This window comes from Helianthus annuus, chromosome 16 (genome assembly GCF_002127325.2).
Source record: "Helianthus annuus cultivar XRQ/B chromosome 16, HanXRQr2.0-SUNRISE, whole genome shotgun sequence".
NCBI lineage: Eukaryota > Viridiplantae > Streptophyta > Magnoliopsida > Asterales > Asteraceae > Helianthus > Helianthus annuus.
Window position 1 is genome coordinate 131,170,999 of NC_035448.2, and position 17,444 is coordinate 131,188,442.

General features: G+C 37.0%; 2 protein-coding genes across 5 annotated transcripts; one reads left to right on the forward strand and one right to left on the reverse strand.

The window, feature by feature from the left end:
* The first annotated feature begins 3,038 nt into the window (after window positions 1-3,038).
* On the forward strand, window positions 3,039-4,831 carry LOC110917391 (cellulose synthase-like protein E1). Of its 2 annotated transcripts, none has more exons than XM_022161960.2 (2): window positions 3,039-3,601; window positions 3,677-4,831. In XM_022161960.2, exons 1-2 carry the CDS (start codon window positions 3,482-3,484, stop codon window positions 4,157-4,159), a joined length of 603 nt encoding a protein of 200 aa, XP_022017652.1. In that variant the 5' UTR covers window positions 3,039-3,481; the 3' UTR covers window positions 4,160-4,831. The 2 variants fall into 2 exon arrangements, with proteins under 2 accessions (XP_022017652.1, XP_022017653.1); XM_022161961.2 differs by having other exon boundaries at window positions 3,073-3,526.
* Window positions 4,832-5,861: 1,030 nt separating this feature from the next.
* Window positions 5,862-16,981, reverse strand: LOC110915385 (sister chromatid cohesion protein PDS5 homolog A-A). Of its 3 annotated transcripts, none has more exons than XR_004883585.1 (31): window positions 16,731-16,945; window positions 15,605-15,808; window positions 15,117-15,298; window positions 14,914-15,040; window positions 14,622-14,831; window positions 14,315-14,531; window positions 14,096-14,241; window positions 13,865-14,010; window positions 13,607-13,756; window positions 13,264-13,510; window positions 12,996-13,178; window positions 12,087-12,241; window positions 11,867-11,993; window positions 11,630-11,779; window positions 11,467-11,526; window positions 11,248-11,384; window positions 11,032-11,149; window positions 10,831-10,962; window positions 9,994-10,136; window positions 9,764-9,899; window positions 9,344-9,682; window positions 8,446-8,952; window positions 8,258-8,344; window positions 8,082-8,161; window positions 7,889-7,940; window positions 7,300-7,657; window positions 7,179-7,216; window positions 7,016-7,078; window positions 6,748-6,944; window positions 6,339-6,658; window positions 5,862-6,251 (listed from the first exon to the last, which is right to left on the reverse strand). XR_004883585.1 is itself a non-coding variant. In XM_022160069.2 (31 exons), exons 1-31 carry the CDS (start codon window positions 16,821-16,823, stop codon window positions 6,207-6,209), a joined length of 4,869 nt encoding a protein of 1,622 aa, XP_022015761.1. In that variant the 5' UTR covers window positions 16,824-16,945; the 3' UTR covers window positions 5,862-6,206. The 3 variants fall into 3 exon arrangements, 2 of the variants coding, with proteins under 2 accessions (XP_022015761.1, XP_022015760.1); XM_022160069.2 differs by having other exon boundaries at window positions 7,300-7,386; window positions 9,994-10,127; XM_022160068.2 differs by having other exon boundaries at window positions 5,911-6,251; window positions 7,300-7,386; window positions 16,731-16,981.
* Window positions 16,982-17,444: the final 463 nt, after the last annotated feature.

Here is a 17,444-nt window from a genome sequence, read left to right on the forward strand (position 1 = left end):
AATTTTTTGGCCAAGTCAAACCAGGAGGATGGTTGACTTGGTCAAACTTACATCAAACACACATATTAACAAACCTAAGACGTAACCCAGACTAACAAAAGACATCGTTTTGTATCATGACAAAATACAGACAAAGTACAGACACAAGTGCACCAACATAGAGCATCCTGTACCTCATGTACATACACAAAATGGGCTTGCTGAATCGCTTATCAAGCGACTTAAAATGGTTGCAAGAACAATGATTATGAAATCAAAACTAACAGCATCTGCTTGGGGACATGCAATTTTACATGCAGCAACACTAATTCGCATCAGGCCAACGAGTTATCATACTTCCTCCCCATTAAAGTTGGTTCTTGGTTAGGAACCAAATATTTCCCATCTAAGGATTTTTGGCTGTGCTGTATATGTTCCAATCACTCCATCACAACGCACACAGATGGGGCCTCAAAGGAGGTTAGGAATATATGTTGGGTATGAATCACCATCGATCATTAAGTATTTAGAACCTACAACGGGTGATTTATTTACAGCTAGATTTAGTGATTGTCATTTTGTTGAATCAACATTCCCAACATTAGGGGGAGACAAAAAGCAGCTGGATAATAGTATTATTTGGAATGAATTATCATTATCTCATCTTGATCCTCGAACTAAACAATGTGAACTAGAAGTTCAAAGGATAATTCATTTACAAGGATTAGCAAATCAATTACCAGACGCATTCACTGACCCAAAGAGAGTGACTAAGTCACATATACCAGTTGTTAATGCTCCAGTTAAAATAGGTGTCCCACAAGGACAACCACATATTGGTAATGAGTCTAATGCACGCCTAAAACGTGGTAGACCAATCGGTTCTAAAGATAAAAATCCTTGAAAGAAAAAGGGAGCAAATAATGTAGATGGTCAAGTCGAGGTAACAATAACGCAAGAAAAGGAGTCTCCAGAAGAGACACTAGACATGATGGTTCTAGAAGAACCTCAGGTACCTGAAAACGAAGAGATCTCAATTAATTATATCATGTCTAGAAATGTATGGAACCGAAGCGAAATCGACGTCGATGATAGTTTTTCATATAATGTAGCGCTACAAGTAATGGAAAACAATGAGGATCAAGAACCAAAATCAGTTGAGGAATGTAAACAAAGAAATGATTGGCCAAAATGGAAAGACGCGATAGAGGCAGAATTGAATTCCCTAAATAAACGAGAAGTTTTTGGACCAGTGGCCAATACACCTGAAGGTGTAAAGCCTGTTGGATATAGACGGGTTTTTGTGCGAAAACGTAATGAGAAATATGAAATTGTACGATACAAGGCAAGATTAGTAGCACAAGGATTTTCGCAAAGACCTGGAATTGATTATGAGGAGATATATTCTTCAGTGATGGATGCGGCAACTTTTCGTTATCTTATTAGTCTGGTAATACAAGAAGGGATAGATTTGCGTTTAATGGATGTTGTGACAGCCTGCCTATATGGCTCACTTGATACTGATATTTAGATGAAACTTCCTGAAGGATTTAAATTGCCAAACTCATGTAAATCTAGTTCTCGAGAACATCTTTCAATCAAACTAAACAAATCATTATATGGGCTAAAACAGTCTGGGCGTATGTGGTATAATCGCCTTAGTGAGTATTTGTCGAAAGAAGGCTATAAAAATGATTCTGTATGCCCGTGTATTTTTATAAAAAGGTCAGGATCTGAATACGTTATAATTGCCATATATGTTGATGACATGAATATAATTGGAACTCCAGGGGAGCTTCAAAAGGCAGTTGAATACTTGAAAAGAGAATTTGAAATGAAAGACCTTGGAAAGACAAAGTTTTGTCTTGGATTACAAATTGAACACCTTAAGGGTGGAATCTTTGTGCATCAAGAAACTTACATAGAGAAACTACTAAAAAGATTTTATATGGAAAAATCACATCCATTGAGTACCCCAATGGTTGTAAGGTCGCTTGATGTGGAAAAAGACCCATTCCGACCTCCTAAAGATGGAGAGGAAATCCTTGGTCCAGAAGTACCATATTTAAGTGCAATTGGTGCATTAATGTTTCTTGTTAGCCATACACGACCTGATATATCATTTTCTTTAAATTTGTTGGCAAGATATAGTTCATGCCCAACAAAGAGGCATTGGAATGGGGTAAAACAAATATTTAGATACCTTCAAGGTACAAAAGATATGGGTTTGTATTTTACAAATCAATCGAAAACAGGTTTGGTTGGTTTTGCAGATGCAGGATATTTGTCTGATCCTCACACTGGGCGATCTCAAACTGGATATTTATTTACAAGTGGAGGTACTGCAATTTCATGGCGTTCGGTAAAGCAGACAATCACAGCTATATCATCTAATCATGCAGAAATATTGGCGATACATGAAGCTAGTCGAGAATGCATTTGGTTAAGAACTGTAACACAACACATTCGTGGATCTTGTAGTATTTCTTCGGGAGATGAGGGACCGACAATCTTACATGAAGACAACGCAGCATGCGTTGCTCAACTTAAGGAAGGATGCATCAAAGGTGATAGAACAAAGCACATTTTGCCAAAGTTCTTTTTCACACATGATCTACAAAAGAATGGAGACGTTATTGTCCAACAAATTCGTTCCAGTGAAAATTTAGCAGACTTGTTCACTAAATCATTGCCGACCTCAACATTCAAGAAGTTAGTTCATGGGATCGGGATGCGTCGACTCAAGGAGCTTAAGTGATCATCATCAGGGGGAGATAATACGCGTTGCACTCTTTTTCCCTTAGTCAAGGTTTTGTCCCATTGAGTTTTCCTGACAAGGTTTTTAATGAGGCAGCATTAAGCGTATGGAATTGATAATCAAGGGGGGGTGTTATAAATAATTAAAGATATTATGATTATCAATTCCTAATATAGTCGAACTTATTCTCCAAGTATTTTCCCCTTGTAAATACTCAATATATTCTAATATAAAAGATGCACCATTAATAAAAAAACATCTCTCGTTTCTTCTTTATAACACATTGGAATCTACACATTGATTTTTTTTTTTTTTTTGACCGTATCCGACTAGAGTTTAGTAGAGTTGGTTTTTCGTTTTGTGTTAGGTGGGATAATGTTTTGAGATAAATATAATGGGTATATGCAGAAACTGTATGACCAGATGCAAGAGAAAATCGAAGCGGCAATGAGGCTGGGGCAGGTGTCCGCAGAAACGAGAGAGCTGCACAAAGGGTTTGATGAATGGAAGTCTGATATGAGTTCTTCTGATCACCAGCCTATTGTTCAAGTATATGAATCTGTGTTTAGATTAGTTAAAAGTGAAAATCACCGCAATGAGTTTGACAAAATAGCCTTGAATTTTCATAAGTGAAGTAACTGATATAAACAGATAAGGGTATCGTCGGTGATAAGCAACGGTCCAATTATTCTCACTGTAGATTGTGATGTTTACTCCAACAATTCAGAATCGGTAAAAGATGCTATGTGCTGTTTCACGGATGAAGAGAATGGAAACAAGATTGCTTATGTACAGTTTCCTCAAAGTTCATATAACATCACAACACATGATCTATATGCAAGTTGTTTTAGAGTACCTAATGAGGTCTGCAAACAACATGAACATGTACCTATGTTTGTGATTTGTAATCTACTAATCTGTCGTATTGTTGTGTAATAGTTGGAAATGGGAGGCATGGATGCTAATGGAGGACCTTGCTATATAGGCAGTGGATGCTTTCACAGAAGACACACGCTTTGTGGGGCCATATACACCGCGTTCTTTAAACAAGAATGGAATGGAGAAACTACAAGAAACGAAAACGAAAGCGTGAGTGTCCTGGAAGAAAGATGCAAACCACTTGCAAGCTGTACCTATGAAAAGAACACCCAATGGGGAAAGGATGTCGGTCTGTTGTACGGTTATCCATCCGAAGACATTGTTACAGGTTTAACAATACAATGCCGAGGCTGGAAATCTGTATACCTTAATCCAGAAAGAAAGGGATTTGTAGGAATCGCACCCACGACACTTTTAGACGTGTTAGTGCAGCATAAACGATGGTCCGAAGGCCAGTTTAGCATATTAATCTCAAATTGTTGTCCTTTTTCATATGGGTATAAAAGAATCCCCTTCATACTTCAAATGGCATACACACTGTAGCGTATATGACGATCCCACAGCTCTGCCTCGTAAAAGACATACCCTTATTTCCAAAGGTATCGAGCTTTTGGATACTGCCGTTTTTGTACACCATCGTATCTCAGTATATATAGCTTAGGTAAGTTTGTTTTCTGTGGAGGGAGTGTGAAAGGGTGGTGGAATGAGCAACGAATGTGGCTTTTGAAGCGCACAACGTCCTACTTGCTCGCCTTTTTAGACACGCTTCTTCGGAAATTCGGGTTCTCTGAGCTGGGATTCACAGTCACCCCGAAGGTGGTTGATGAAAATGTGTTGCGGAGATACAAGAAACATGTTATGGAGTTTGGTAGTGATTTGGGCATGTACATAGGTTTGGCGTTTATCGCCATGCTTAACCTTTTTGGGTTGTTTTGGAGTTTGAAGACAATGGTTATGGATTCCGGGACAAGGGCATTGGATCATTTGGCGTTACAGATTGGAGTGTGTATCATTGTCGTGTGGATTCACTTGCCGGTTTATGAAGGACTCTTTGTTCGAAAAGACGACGGAAAAATGCCAGACTTCTCTCACTTGCAACTCGGTTATCTTGGCTTTGATAGCTTGTGTTAGTATTGTACTCTTTTAACAATTGATGGTCTATGATGGAACTGTAGTTATTATGCATGTCATTTAAACTTGATTTTGTTTGATTCATGAAAAATGCTAAATATAGTTGAATTTTAATTTTTATGGTGTAAATAAAAGTAAAAATATCATAAATGTAAATTAAAATTAGAAATTATGTCAATCTTGTATGTTTATTTGTAAATTATCTACAATTTTTAATTTTTTATCAATGATTAATAACTAACTCTACATAAGACCGTTAACACCCTAGAGGAAAATAGCATTCACCACTAGATATTATGGAAAAATTAACACAACAGTTTAACCGCGGTTTCTTGTACATGACCAAAGATCTTATGCCAATGTGGGGTCACTCTTCAGTTTAAAGAAAAAAAATAGGTTTTTGTTGATGCCTGGCTTCGGGTATGATTAAGTATTGAAAAATCAGGTATTGAGAGAAGCCGGGTAGGGTTTAGGTACGTGTATTGAGGAGAAAAATCATACCTTATGTATCCGGATAAGGTATGATCGGGTTTGGGTATTGGAACCGGTGACTAACACCCGGTTTTAAAAATAAATTTGTTCAGAAATTATATATGGATTGTAATTTGTAAAAATAATTAAAATAAATTGCAATAACATAAATTCACTCAAATACAAATTATTTGTTTTATAATATGCATCTTTAAAAACTTAAATATAAAAGTTGTAAACATAAAAATATACTAGGAAAAATTCGGGTATTCTATCGGGTAATAAAAAACGGTATCAGGTATAGGGTATAACCGGGTTTAGGCATAGGGCATGACCGGTTCAGGGTATTTACGGGTATAAATAGGGTACAGTTTCGGATATGGGTATTGAGCTCAAAATATATACCCTATCCATACCCCACGTGTAGGGTTGGGTTCGGTTGCGGGTATAAAATACCCGGATACAAAAATAACAGTTTCGAGTTTTTTTCTCAGGCCATGTTTTGGGTACAGATTTTTTGTGCACCTCCAGACTCGATACGTATAAAATTTTCGCTAAAATTTACACTACTAAGCGGGCCGGGTCCAGAAGATCCGTTTTGCCATTCAAAAAGAAAATAAAAAAAAGCCTGAAGATCTTATGGTTTTGGTCTAAAATATCTTTGATGATATACCACCACCACAATGTACACATAACAAAGCAAAGTAAAATCTACAAAGCAATACAAGTTACATTACTCCACTACAAGTCAACTATGTGCTACTGCACTAGCTGCTGTAAACTTAAAACTACCAGTTACAATCAACAGAAAGAATACTACTACATTACTACATAAACACGATTCCGGCCCCAGAACATCTGGGGCACGTAATCACTGACTAACCGTTTATTGGTGTTGTAACAATTGGTTGTAAATACTGTTTGTCATCTTCTGCATGTCTTCAGACTAGACCTAACTGAACAAGATATTATACCTCCGGATCACACGTTATTTGCCTTTAACGGTTTTTCCAACTCGAGACTTCCAAACAACCTGCATTCAAATAGATTCAAGTTTCAATAACAATCAAGTTTTAGCGGATTTAGAAGAATACAAGAGGAGATGAACAGAGATGACTACAAGCGGCTCGTCGTCAGGGAACTCCGCATCGGAAGTTGATCCCTTTTTGTCCTCAGGTGTTTGTGCATCGGCTGATTCACCTCCTGAATCTGAGTTGTTATTTTCATCTTCTTCCTTATGAGATTTATCGGTTTCTACAATGTCAGCCTTTTCGGTTTCTTTCTTCGCAGATTCAGCTTCGATTCCCTGAGAGGATGCGGTATCACTTGAGCTACTCTCGGCATCTTTTATTTGTTTCTTCACGGGACTTGATTTTTTCACCTTGTCGGAATCCTCCTCGCCTTCTGAGCTCTCGTCGTGTTCATTACTCGACGTTTTCCCTGCAAGAGTAAAAAAACCACCAAAAACGTCAATCTTATAAGAAACTCGAGATGAATATACTCATTATTAGGAATGTGGTTAGACCGACCTTCGGTGTCCAAACTATCATCTTTAGAAACTTTGGTAGGCTTGGTGTTGACTTCAGGTTCGGCCTCATGCATTAACGTATCAAGATCCTTGCTTTTCTCTATTTCCAAATATTCAGCTCTTTGTGACACCCCCTTTTGTCCTTGCTTCAAATTTTTTCGTGGAGTTCTTTTGCCTCGTACAGTAGATGACGGTGATCTACCATCCCAACAAAACTTCAGTTTTAAAAACATTTAAAATTAATTAATTAAACTGAATATCCTACTCACATTTCGGCCGATTCCTTGGCTTTTTTGGAGCTACCCGATGACTTGAGTTTCTTCTTAGATGATCTGCATAACGGAATCCAACAAGTTTACAAACCTACCCGACAAACGATGGCATTCTATAAAGTTTATAGCATAAACACAACTATTGTACGTAGTTACTTACCCTCCTTTAGAGGGTGAACTAGTTGACAGTCGCTTAGGCTGCAGGCGCAAATTGAACAACGTTAGATATCAATGGCATTAATAATTTAATATTATAAGTGAGCGTAATTAAGAGGTCAGACCTGTTTAGGCTTGTGCTCATTCTCAACAAATTCCCATCGCTCTTTGTCTAGTTGTAGCACTTCGACATCCCCGTCATCGTATGATACCTTCAACATGATAGGAATTAGTTGAAATAAAAAGAAATCTAAATAAAGAGTAAAATGCCATTTTCGTCCCTGAGGTTGGCCAGTTTTGCGACTTTCGTCCAAAGGCTTGTTTTTCCGCATCTGGATCCAAAAGGTTTGAAATCTTGCCATTTTCATCTCGCCGTTAACTCCATCCATTTTTCTCCGTTAAGTCAGGGGTATTTTCCGTCTTTTTTGCTAACTTAAAGGGCAATTCGGTATTTTTCTCTTTATGTGAAAAGACAAAATACCCCTGAAAAAAGAACAAATTGCCCTTTAAGTTAGCAAAAAAGACGGAAATACCCCTGACTTAAACAGAGAAAAGTGGATAGAGTTAACGAGCCGGATAAAAATGACAAGACTTCAAAAGATGCGAAAAAACAAACATCTGGACAAAAGTCACAAAACTGGCCAAACCTCAGGGACGAAAATGGCATTTTACTCCTAAATAAATAACCATTTTATGCACGCAAACGAAGCTCACCACATGTTTTTTCTTTTCAGGATCGTAAGACTTCACAACACCTTTATAAAACCTGTCGATTATACATCAAGAAAAATCATTGTAATGCTATAATATTTACAAGCCATAACCGTAATGTCAGAATTAGCAACAGGTCAAACTAGTGCTGCTTTGAAATATATATATATATAAATAAAAATGAAAAGAAGCTTACGCCTTATCCATAGGCCACCAGACTTGTATGCGTCTGCCAACCAAGTCTGTCTTGTGAGTTGGAGTTTCATCCACGGTGCACTATAAAGAGAGAATATGGTATCAAGATATGGCTTCTGAACATATAACGTTTCCTTTCTACATGCTCTAAATAAAATATTAAAAAGTTGGTCAAACCTTCGCTAATCCGGAAATCCGTCTTCTCTTCCGCTTCCTTATGGGCCCTGACTTCTGATTATTATCAGCCTCCACGGGCTTTTTAGGCTGTGCATAAGACAACAGACACGGTTCTCAAGAATAATCGACAAAAATGAAGAGGATAAACTAGTTTATAATTCAAATTTATGCTTTAAAACAAACAATACCTTCGTATCACGTTCGTCAGTGTTAGTGGAGTCTTTTTTATGTACGGAAGCTTTGTTGGTACTTGCTTTCAAAGTAACCTTATCATCATCATCATCATCATGTGAATCATCTTCCATTTTATTGATATTAAATGTGGTAGTTACATAAGTTGATCTCTTTTGACCCTTAGCAGGGGATGATCTCCGACGTTTTGGTACTGAGACATTGCTTAGATCGTTAGCCACGCTTTTCCTCTTGAGCTTTGTTTCACTTGATATTTTACCATGCCCATTGCTTGACTCGAATTTATTTGACACGTCCGCATTATCCGAGTTTATTTCTTTTAACATTCCCAATATGTCGATGTTATTTTCAGCTTCCACGACAGCAGGCGCAGATCCGTTATTCACTACCTTTTTGTTTTTTGCCTTTGATCCTTTAGCTTTTAGAAGTTTTAACATTTTTCCTAACGGCACGTCGTTTTCACTGTCCTTCAGAAAATCATCCTCGTTGGATATTGACGGAACCTAGGAACAATATTAGAAGAGATACACAAAAGTCATTATATATTCATTTGTTAGATCATTTGCAATGTTTTGAAAACCGGACCGGACCGGGAACCCAGGGGAGGGGGTCTGACTGGTCCGGTTCACACTATCAGGCTCGTTTTGAGTCGAGCAGGCCGGTTGAACCGGACTTTTCAGGTGTTGAACCGGATTTTTATTTAAAAAAATCAACTTTATCCTATTTATTTTATAAAATTTACAGCATCACTGGTTCTTACATCCGGTCCGAGCGGCGCGACCAGTGGACCGGTAAGGAGACTGGTTCGACGTCCGGTCCGATTCTAAAACATTGAACATTTGTCTGTAAATTTGGTAAACTTGTATTGAAAGAAAAAAAAATATAAGTACATACATCGCCATTAGCTTCCAAGATAAGGGACTCAAAGTACGCAAGAGCGTTCTCGTCAGCCAGCCATGTTTGACCTTCAGCAACCTCTGTGTCGATCTCTTGTTTGTTTTCGTCTTCTTCGGTTTTTTCTATCTTCTCGTCTTCTTTGATCTCTTGTTTCTTATCATCTTCGGTGATTTCTTCTTTCTTTCCGTCTTCTTTATTCTCATTTTCTTTATTCTTGTGTGGTGCGTACAAGACTTGCGGAAGAGAAACGCGTACAACCGACTCATTAACATCTTTGTTGTTTCTTGCTAACCGCTTCGTGATCGACAAGCATAGATCACAGATTGCGTGCGAGTTCTGAACATGAAATGCAAGTTAGTAATCTACGATGACCGGCAGCTTAGACTTATCCAACATTATTATAGAATATCACCGTACCTTTGTCATATTTGTATCTACAGCATCTTCGAATCTCTTGATACTTCGAACAACAGAATTTATTGAATTTATATCTTCCCTTCTTAGACCATCTTCGTCTCCAGCTGCTAACTTAGAAAAAAATACGTACAACTTCCTGCAGAAACAAAAAAAGAAAACTTTATAAATTATAAAAATCATAAATATCATAACTTGAATTCTATAATTTCTCACTATGGAACCGAATATACCTGTATATCGGTTCATATGCTTTGATATCCTTGCATTCATCGATTTTTGGACATGAAGGATGATGTGCAAGTGCATGGACCAAGTACGGAAGAATGTACTCCGGGTCGCACATCTCGATGATTTCTTTCAAATTCTGATGTTCCTACGAAATTTAGTTTTAGTAAGATTTGATATAGACACAGTTATAAAATATCAAACAAATTTCTGACACAATCTAGAGATTGAGATTGGAGTCGTTGAAAGTAGGGTTGCAAACGAACCGAATGTTCAGCGATCAATTCGTGAACCGTTAGGCGGGAAGTTCGTTTGTGTCCGTTCGTCTAATAAATGAACGAACACAAACAAAAAAAACGGTTGTTTAGCTAAATGGACAAACATATTATGCCGCGTTCGTTCATTTATGTTCGTGAATGTTCGGTAACGTGTTCGTTTGTGTGCGTTTATGTTTGTTTGTGCTCAATAGCTCATTAGGAGTTTTAATTTACATATTTTAGTTAAATACTTCCAAATTCCTACTGATAAAATATTTAACAAATATTGGTGTATTGTATATTACATACCGCTTGTTTGTATTCATTTGTGTTCGGTTATGTTCTTGAACGCTTGTTTGTGTTCGTTTGTGTTTATGTGCATTCTTTTGTGTTCGTTACCAAAAATTAACGAACAAACACGAACATGTTCATTTCTTTAATGAACAACCACGAACAAAAAACCTCGTTTGGTAAGCGTTCATGAATACTTCGTGAACACATAAATTTCCTTAACGAACACAAACAAGGTCTTGTTCGTGTTCGTTCGGTTCGTTTGTAGCCCTAGTTGAAAGTAACCTCAAGTACCTCTTCGAGAATAGTGTTTTGGGGTCCGAAATCTAATAAGAAGGCACAGGCATATTTGGAGTCCAAACTCTTGTCTTTTATGTACTGGTGTACTTTGTTGAGAAATAGTTTCTTAACCTCGGGGAATCCAACCTGCTTGCATCGTACAATAAAGGGTAAACATGTGACCAGTTTATAAAGTTGTTTACAATAAAAGTTTACCTCTGATGTTCTCATGGTAAGGTGAAATAAATCGATGGGAATTTTCTTATCCCAGTGCTTCGATAGACGTATAATGGCCTTAGCTGAAGCTAGCTTTAAATGAGCCTTATCAACAAAACTAGTACAAAAAAAAAAAAAAAAAAAAAAAAAAAAAAACATTTTTCAAAGGGTGTACTTGCACAACCATGAAACCGAAACTAAAGTAACCAATGGTACCTTGATTCAACATCTTTTGAAATTTCCCCAAAAGAAAGCAAATTCTGAAGATCTTTTAACAGCTCATCGATGCCGACACGAAGATGTGCATCTTTTACTGGCAGGTAGCTCTTCACCAGAGTTTTAATGCCAAATATCTACACAACAAACTTGTAAGTTTCATAAACATATATATATATATATACACACACACACACGTTTTACTCTAAGAAAAGTAACCTTTAATGAACAGAGTTCGCTTCTGGCATCCCATGATTCTTTCGCTTTATCTCCAGTTTTCTGAAACATAATAAAGCAAATTGTTACATTACCTTGATAATATATTCATATAAATCAAATTAAATAACAAGTATCAGATAGCAGGTGGGCTTGAGTGTCATACCTGACCACAACTTAAGATAGATTTTCTTATAAAGCCGATGACTTTACTCTCTTGTGTTTCGAAAACCGGCATTGCAATCTGTGCTATACACCCTAAAGACTGTAAAACAGAAGGCAGATTTGTCCTCTTCTCTAGTATATCCACTAATCGCTGCATCGTTCATATAAGGAAGATCAAACCCAACAATCAATACATGTATATAATAATAAAGTGTTGCGTGATATATGAAGTTAGAACCTTATATAGAACCGAAAGTGATTTGAGCCCTTTATCCTTTGTAATGGCTGCTAACGCGTGTACCGCATACTTCGCCTGCTTCCTAGTACCCTCTAAGCATATTCTTTCAAGTATAAGGTCTAACGAACTGTAGAAATATTAGTATAATATTAAGTGCCTTGAAAACATATCCAAAGAAGATTCTTCCGTTACGAAAATTAATAATATCGAAAATCCAAACCTAGATGATTCTCCCGATTGTTCACGAATGGTTTCACCAGCTTTTGCTAGTACGTGCAAAGCGCCTTCCTTGATTACCTCATCATCGTCCTCAAGAAGATGGGCCAAATCATTTTCCATCCCGCTTAACAGCAAAGGACTGAAGCACCCAACGATCTGCATAACATATTATTATTGTTTGGAGATAACTTACAAGCGGTAAAAAGGACAACTATATATGCATGGTTGCAAAAGCGCTCCCAGGGAGTTGCGAGTACTCAGCCTAGGCGGAGAGTACTTGGGGAGTACTGGAGTACTCGGACATGTTAACTTATAAAGAAATTAGTTTCAGGGAAATTATATATATGTCAAATATCATAAGTTTACAAATATTTATAACAAAATACGTGAATATCAATATAAATAAAAAAATACATGTTTAAATAGTAAAGTATTTCAAAAATTGATGTCCATTCCTTGAAAAATGATATTTATTATTTAATATGATAAACATAGGAATTATGTTTTATTTTTTTATAGTCCACCACAGCCCGAGTTGACCAACTAGATCTAATTCTGGCCGAGGTTGACCGCGTTTGATCGTTTCCGAGTAATTAGGCAGAGCTGAAGAAAATCGCCTCCCGTGGCGGAGGTTCTTGATGGACCGGGAGAGCCCCGACCCCCACTGATTTTTCGCTCGCAATGTTAACTTTTACCGAAAATTTCAAAAAAAAATGTAGTATAAAATATTGGATTTTTAAGAGTCTGGCCCACTGATTTAGATTTTGAGCGTCCGGCCCCCACTGATTTTCCATTCGAACTCCGCCACCGATTGCCTCGGCAACATACCTTGTAGCAAGTACTCAACGAGTACTCGGCCTTCTAGACCTTGTTTTACAACATTGTATATATGTAACAAATGAAACATTACCGCAAGTATATCCATGCAAGCCTTAGTTAATGTTTTGTTCCCATCACTTTTCTGTAGGTCAGTCTCGAGAACAAGATCTTTGACAAACTCCTTATCGAAGATTGTGTATGAGCATTTTATAGAGAGAGTGCTTAAAAGTTCGTAAAGAGGATGCTTCTCGTCAACAATCTTAAGCAACTCATCCTGCCAAAAGAACAATAATTATAAATAAAAGACACCACTACTTATCGATTGACGAATTATTAACATCTTCTGAACAGTTGCTTACCCGAAGGGCTCGACTTTTATGAGAACTGGTGGTGGCATCCAGTAGTGTTGTCAATATCTTCCAAATGTTATCAACATCTTTTGATTGATCGAGAAGCTGAAAATCTGCTTCTGCTTTTGTGGGATTAACGAAACAATGAGATATAGACCGAATACACGGTGCGGCTTTCTTCTGTAGCTCCGAAGCGTCGTTATCCTGTAAATACGTCTGCCTAAGTGAAAGATACTTGTGCAACTCTACTTGTAATCTGCAATGCAAAGGGATATCATCGGAAATACGTATTTAACAAACAAAAAGACATTTAGAGATGCAAATGGAATGCACATGTACGGTATTCCCAAACCTTTGCTTCTGCTCCAGTAATTTCTCTAAAGCCTTCACCTCGACTTCATTGAAATTTGAAAATAGTTTGACCCACTTTTTAACCTTATCTTTGACTGAAAATTCAGCTGGGAATAGAGACGTGCATAGAATTTGCTCAACCGTGTCGGATCTGGAAAATGGATAAATTTAATCACATCAGTTCAGAAAGTCGAGTAATGGCTTATACGTGATATATGCCCTCTAGTTTTGCCAAAAAAAAAATAGATCAATAACGTACTCAAGATCTTTCTCGTATAAACATTTCAAAATTCTTCCAGGAATCCAGTCGTAGTCATCATTTAAGTTCGATCCACCATGTTGCTTCAAACACGAGATTCGGTAGATATCAGATAGCCTCTCCAACGTATACTTTTTCACAAGAAGCTGTATTACAAAAAGAATATCAATTAGCATGATTCATGCGTATTTGTTTGTTTTAACGCAGATAGAAAACAGAAAGACGCTTTACAGATTTGTCCTCGAGGTGGGCAGCAACAAGCTTTATGGTATCAGATGAAATAGACGATAAATCATGAGAAGCTACATCTGAAACTACCGCAACCACTTGTTTCCGTATGCTTTCATCATCATCCGACAGCCGGTCACGCAGGGCACCTAACATTTAACCCCAAATAACTATCAAACATCACGCAAGAAACCGAATGAAACAGAGTAAAACGCAACTTACCAAGTAACTTAGGAGCTTCTTCTCTGAACGGGTCAGACAACAGACACAGTTTGACCTTTTCAAGGACAGACATCCGGACCTCAATGGTATCATCGGACGATCTCTTCAAAAACTCCGTAAATATCGGCTGAAACGTCTTCGGAATGGCGGATCCCTTGTGTGCAAACAAGTCTCCTACCAGTCTCACCGCCTTTACGCGAAGGTCTACTTTATCTGTCTATAAATGCCAAAACTTTAATTAATAAAATTGTTTTCAAAACGAACATCCAAACACTCTTAAACAGAGATAAGATATGCTAATGATTACCAGTAGTTCTTTCGTTAGGCTTGGCACAACTTTCTTTAAAACCTGAGGAGCACAGCGATATACGTCATAGATAACTTCATGGTAGTCGATATGATGTTTTGAAGCTCCGGACATTGACGATAAAATAAACTGCTTAATCCCAGGTTCAAGTTTTCCAGCACATTGCCGGATAACTTCCATACCGAGCCTCCTTGCTGCTTCGCTTACATCCTAAGAAACGAAGTTGAAATTTTTGTAATAACCATATATTAGTCACTAGTAATTAAAAAACGAGATTATAGATATAACGCACTTTCTTATCACGGCCTAAAACAGATAAAACGGTGAGTAAAAGGTCCTCTCCGATATCCTCACTTTCTTCCAAAAGAACCGCCATTATTGTCTCCATCGCCACGGTAACGATTTCGGTATGCTCGTCACTTTACGTAAGAAAGAAAAAATCAGTCAGGTATTCTGCTTATCATTCGACACTAGATTAGAGTTAAGAAACTGAACCTGGCAACATTGAAAAATGTTTTAAACATTTCATTAACTAAATCATCACACTCGAGATCCAACATCACGACAAATGATCGGTACTTTGCTACGGTATCCAGTATGTTTACTATCCTTCCAAAAGACGGGTCTTTGGTATCTTTTAACCCTTTGAAAGTGCTAACAAACAAATGAAAGATGTCCTGAAAGCAAATGGAAAACAACAGTTGGTACCAGAATGCGGTAAAATATCGGATATCGGTCAAGGACCGATATTTGAGATATAGGTTATCTCGGTGAGATATCGGTAATTTTAATATAATGCAGAATTTATGTATATAGCAATTTAACACCAATAATTCAGTGATATATTGGTTATATCGGTCAATATTGCCGAGAATATCAGTACCGATATTTGACACCGATATTTTACTAGGGGACTGATATAACCGATCTATCACCGATATTAACTGCATAGCCGTAATCAAGTCATGTAAATAAAAAAATACCTTCAAAACATCATCGTCATATGGGGCTTCAGGGGCGGTAATTCTGGTTATCTCACAAGTGCATGCTGCAACAAGAAGCTTAACTTGTTCGTCTTGATGTTTTAGATACTCTGGCTTGACAATAGCATTCATTAGAGTCTGCATAGACTCCAACAACGCCTTTGATGGTGATTGGTCCATTTCAGAGAGAGATGCTGCAGCTTCCTACAATTACACCATTTCAACTTATGTTCATCAGTTTATGAACCTCATCAATAATCACATGAACTTCATTATGACAAAAAAAAAAGTCTTAATTATATGAACAAGAAGGTTGTACGACTAATCGTATCCGTAAAAGTGTAAAACACCAAACTTTAGTATAGCTTAGCTATCTAAACAAGAACATATACATAGGTAACTGATTATTTAAAAGTTAAAACAACAAATGATAAAATTTACCATCACTGCTGACGAAACTCATTATTCCAAATTGAGCCCTAATTTTAACCTAAGTATGTCTAACAAACCCTAATTTTGTTAAAAAGACAAACTTTTTGTAAATTCTCAGGAATCCAAAAACCATTTATTTATCAAGCCATGTATGCACCAGTTTTGTTCAAGCAAGGATGTGAATCAGACTCATGACCTATAAGTTCAAACCACTTGAACAAGCCCAATTAAAGTGTAAGTTCCTCTCAATTAAGGTACCCAATTACAAACCCTAAAACCACCAAAACCATATTAAAAATACCCATCTCAAATTCTTAATACCAAAATCTAAAAACAGTAACTTTGAAGTGAAATTGACAATTATAAACAATAAACCAGTCACTATTCAAACCCAATACATACCCAGCCCTATGAGCCCTAACTTTCAAAACTAAATTCACACAGGACTTTCATCAAACACATAAACTGCACCCAAAACTGCATTACCCAAAACTCAAATACCCACAAATTAACCACCTAAAACACAAAAATCCCACAAATTCAAAACCCCAGAATTCAAATTCCTCAAAAATTAAACCTTTACAAGTTCCACAACATGACTCCAAAGCGAACAAAACATGAATTACATGAGCAATTCTTGTCAAAGACTCTGAAAAAGATAGAATTTTAACAACTGAAATGAAGAAAAGAGTACCGTTAGAAGGGTAACAACAGCATCTTTACTTGCAGGTGGGTTTTGAAGGCTGGATCCAACTTGCTTGAGTTGAATTTGCAGCTTTTGAGCCATGGTTTGTGGTTAAGAACTCAGGGTTACTTTTGAATTTTGTGTTTAAATCGACATCTGAGAGATAGAAGAAGAAGAAGAAGAAAAGGGGGAACCGAGAGCGTATGAAGTCTGTGTGTGTGTGTTTAACTATGTGATTGAGAGTTGTTATATTTGGGGTGACTTCAGACCGATCTCAAAATGAGTTTACACACTTTGGGTTTACCACATGCAAGTCTCCTTTTGTTTCTCCTTTTTTTATGGTTTTTTGTTTCTTTGGTTTTTGAAATTGGTGTCTTAAAAGTGTATTTATTTACACATATTTTATAAAATTAAGTGAAATTTAGGTAAAGTTTAATAAGTCATTTGTCAAATACTAATTTTAAAGGGAAAAAAAAAACGAAACTAAGCTAAGCTAAATCATCTGCAAGACTTACTAAAACACTTACGTTAAATAGTTTAGCTGAAAGTATGATTAAAGTCAAGCTCTTGTTGTAGACAGAGAATATCGAAAGCATTGATGGGAGATTAAAGCTTTGGAGTTATGAGAGTCGTCGGAATGAGGTCGGTCGGAATAGTGAAACGATGGAATTTGATGAGATATTGAATGATATTCGTGAAATAAGTAAGTCTGAGAAGTAGATA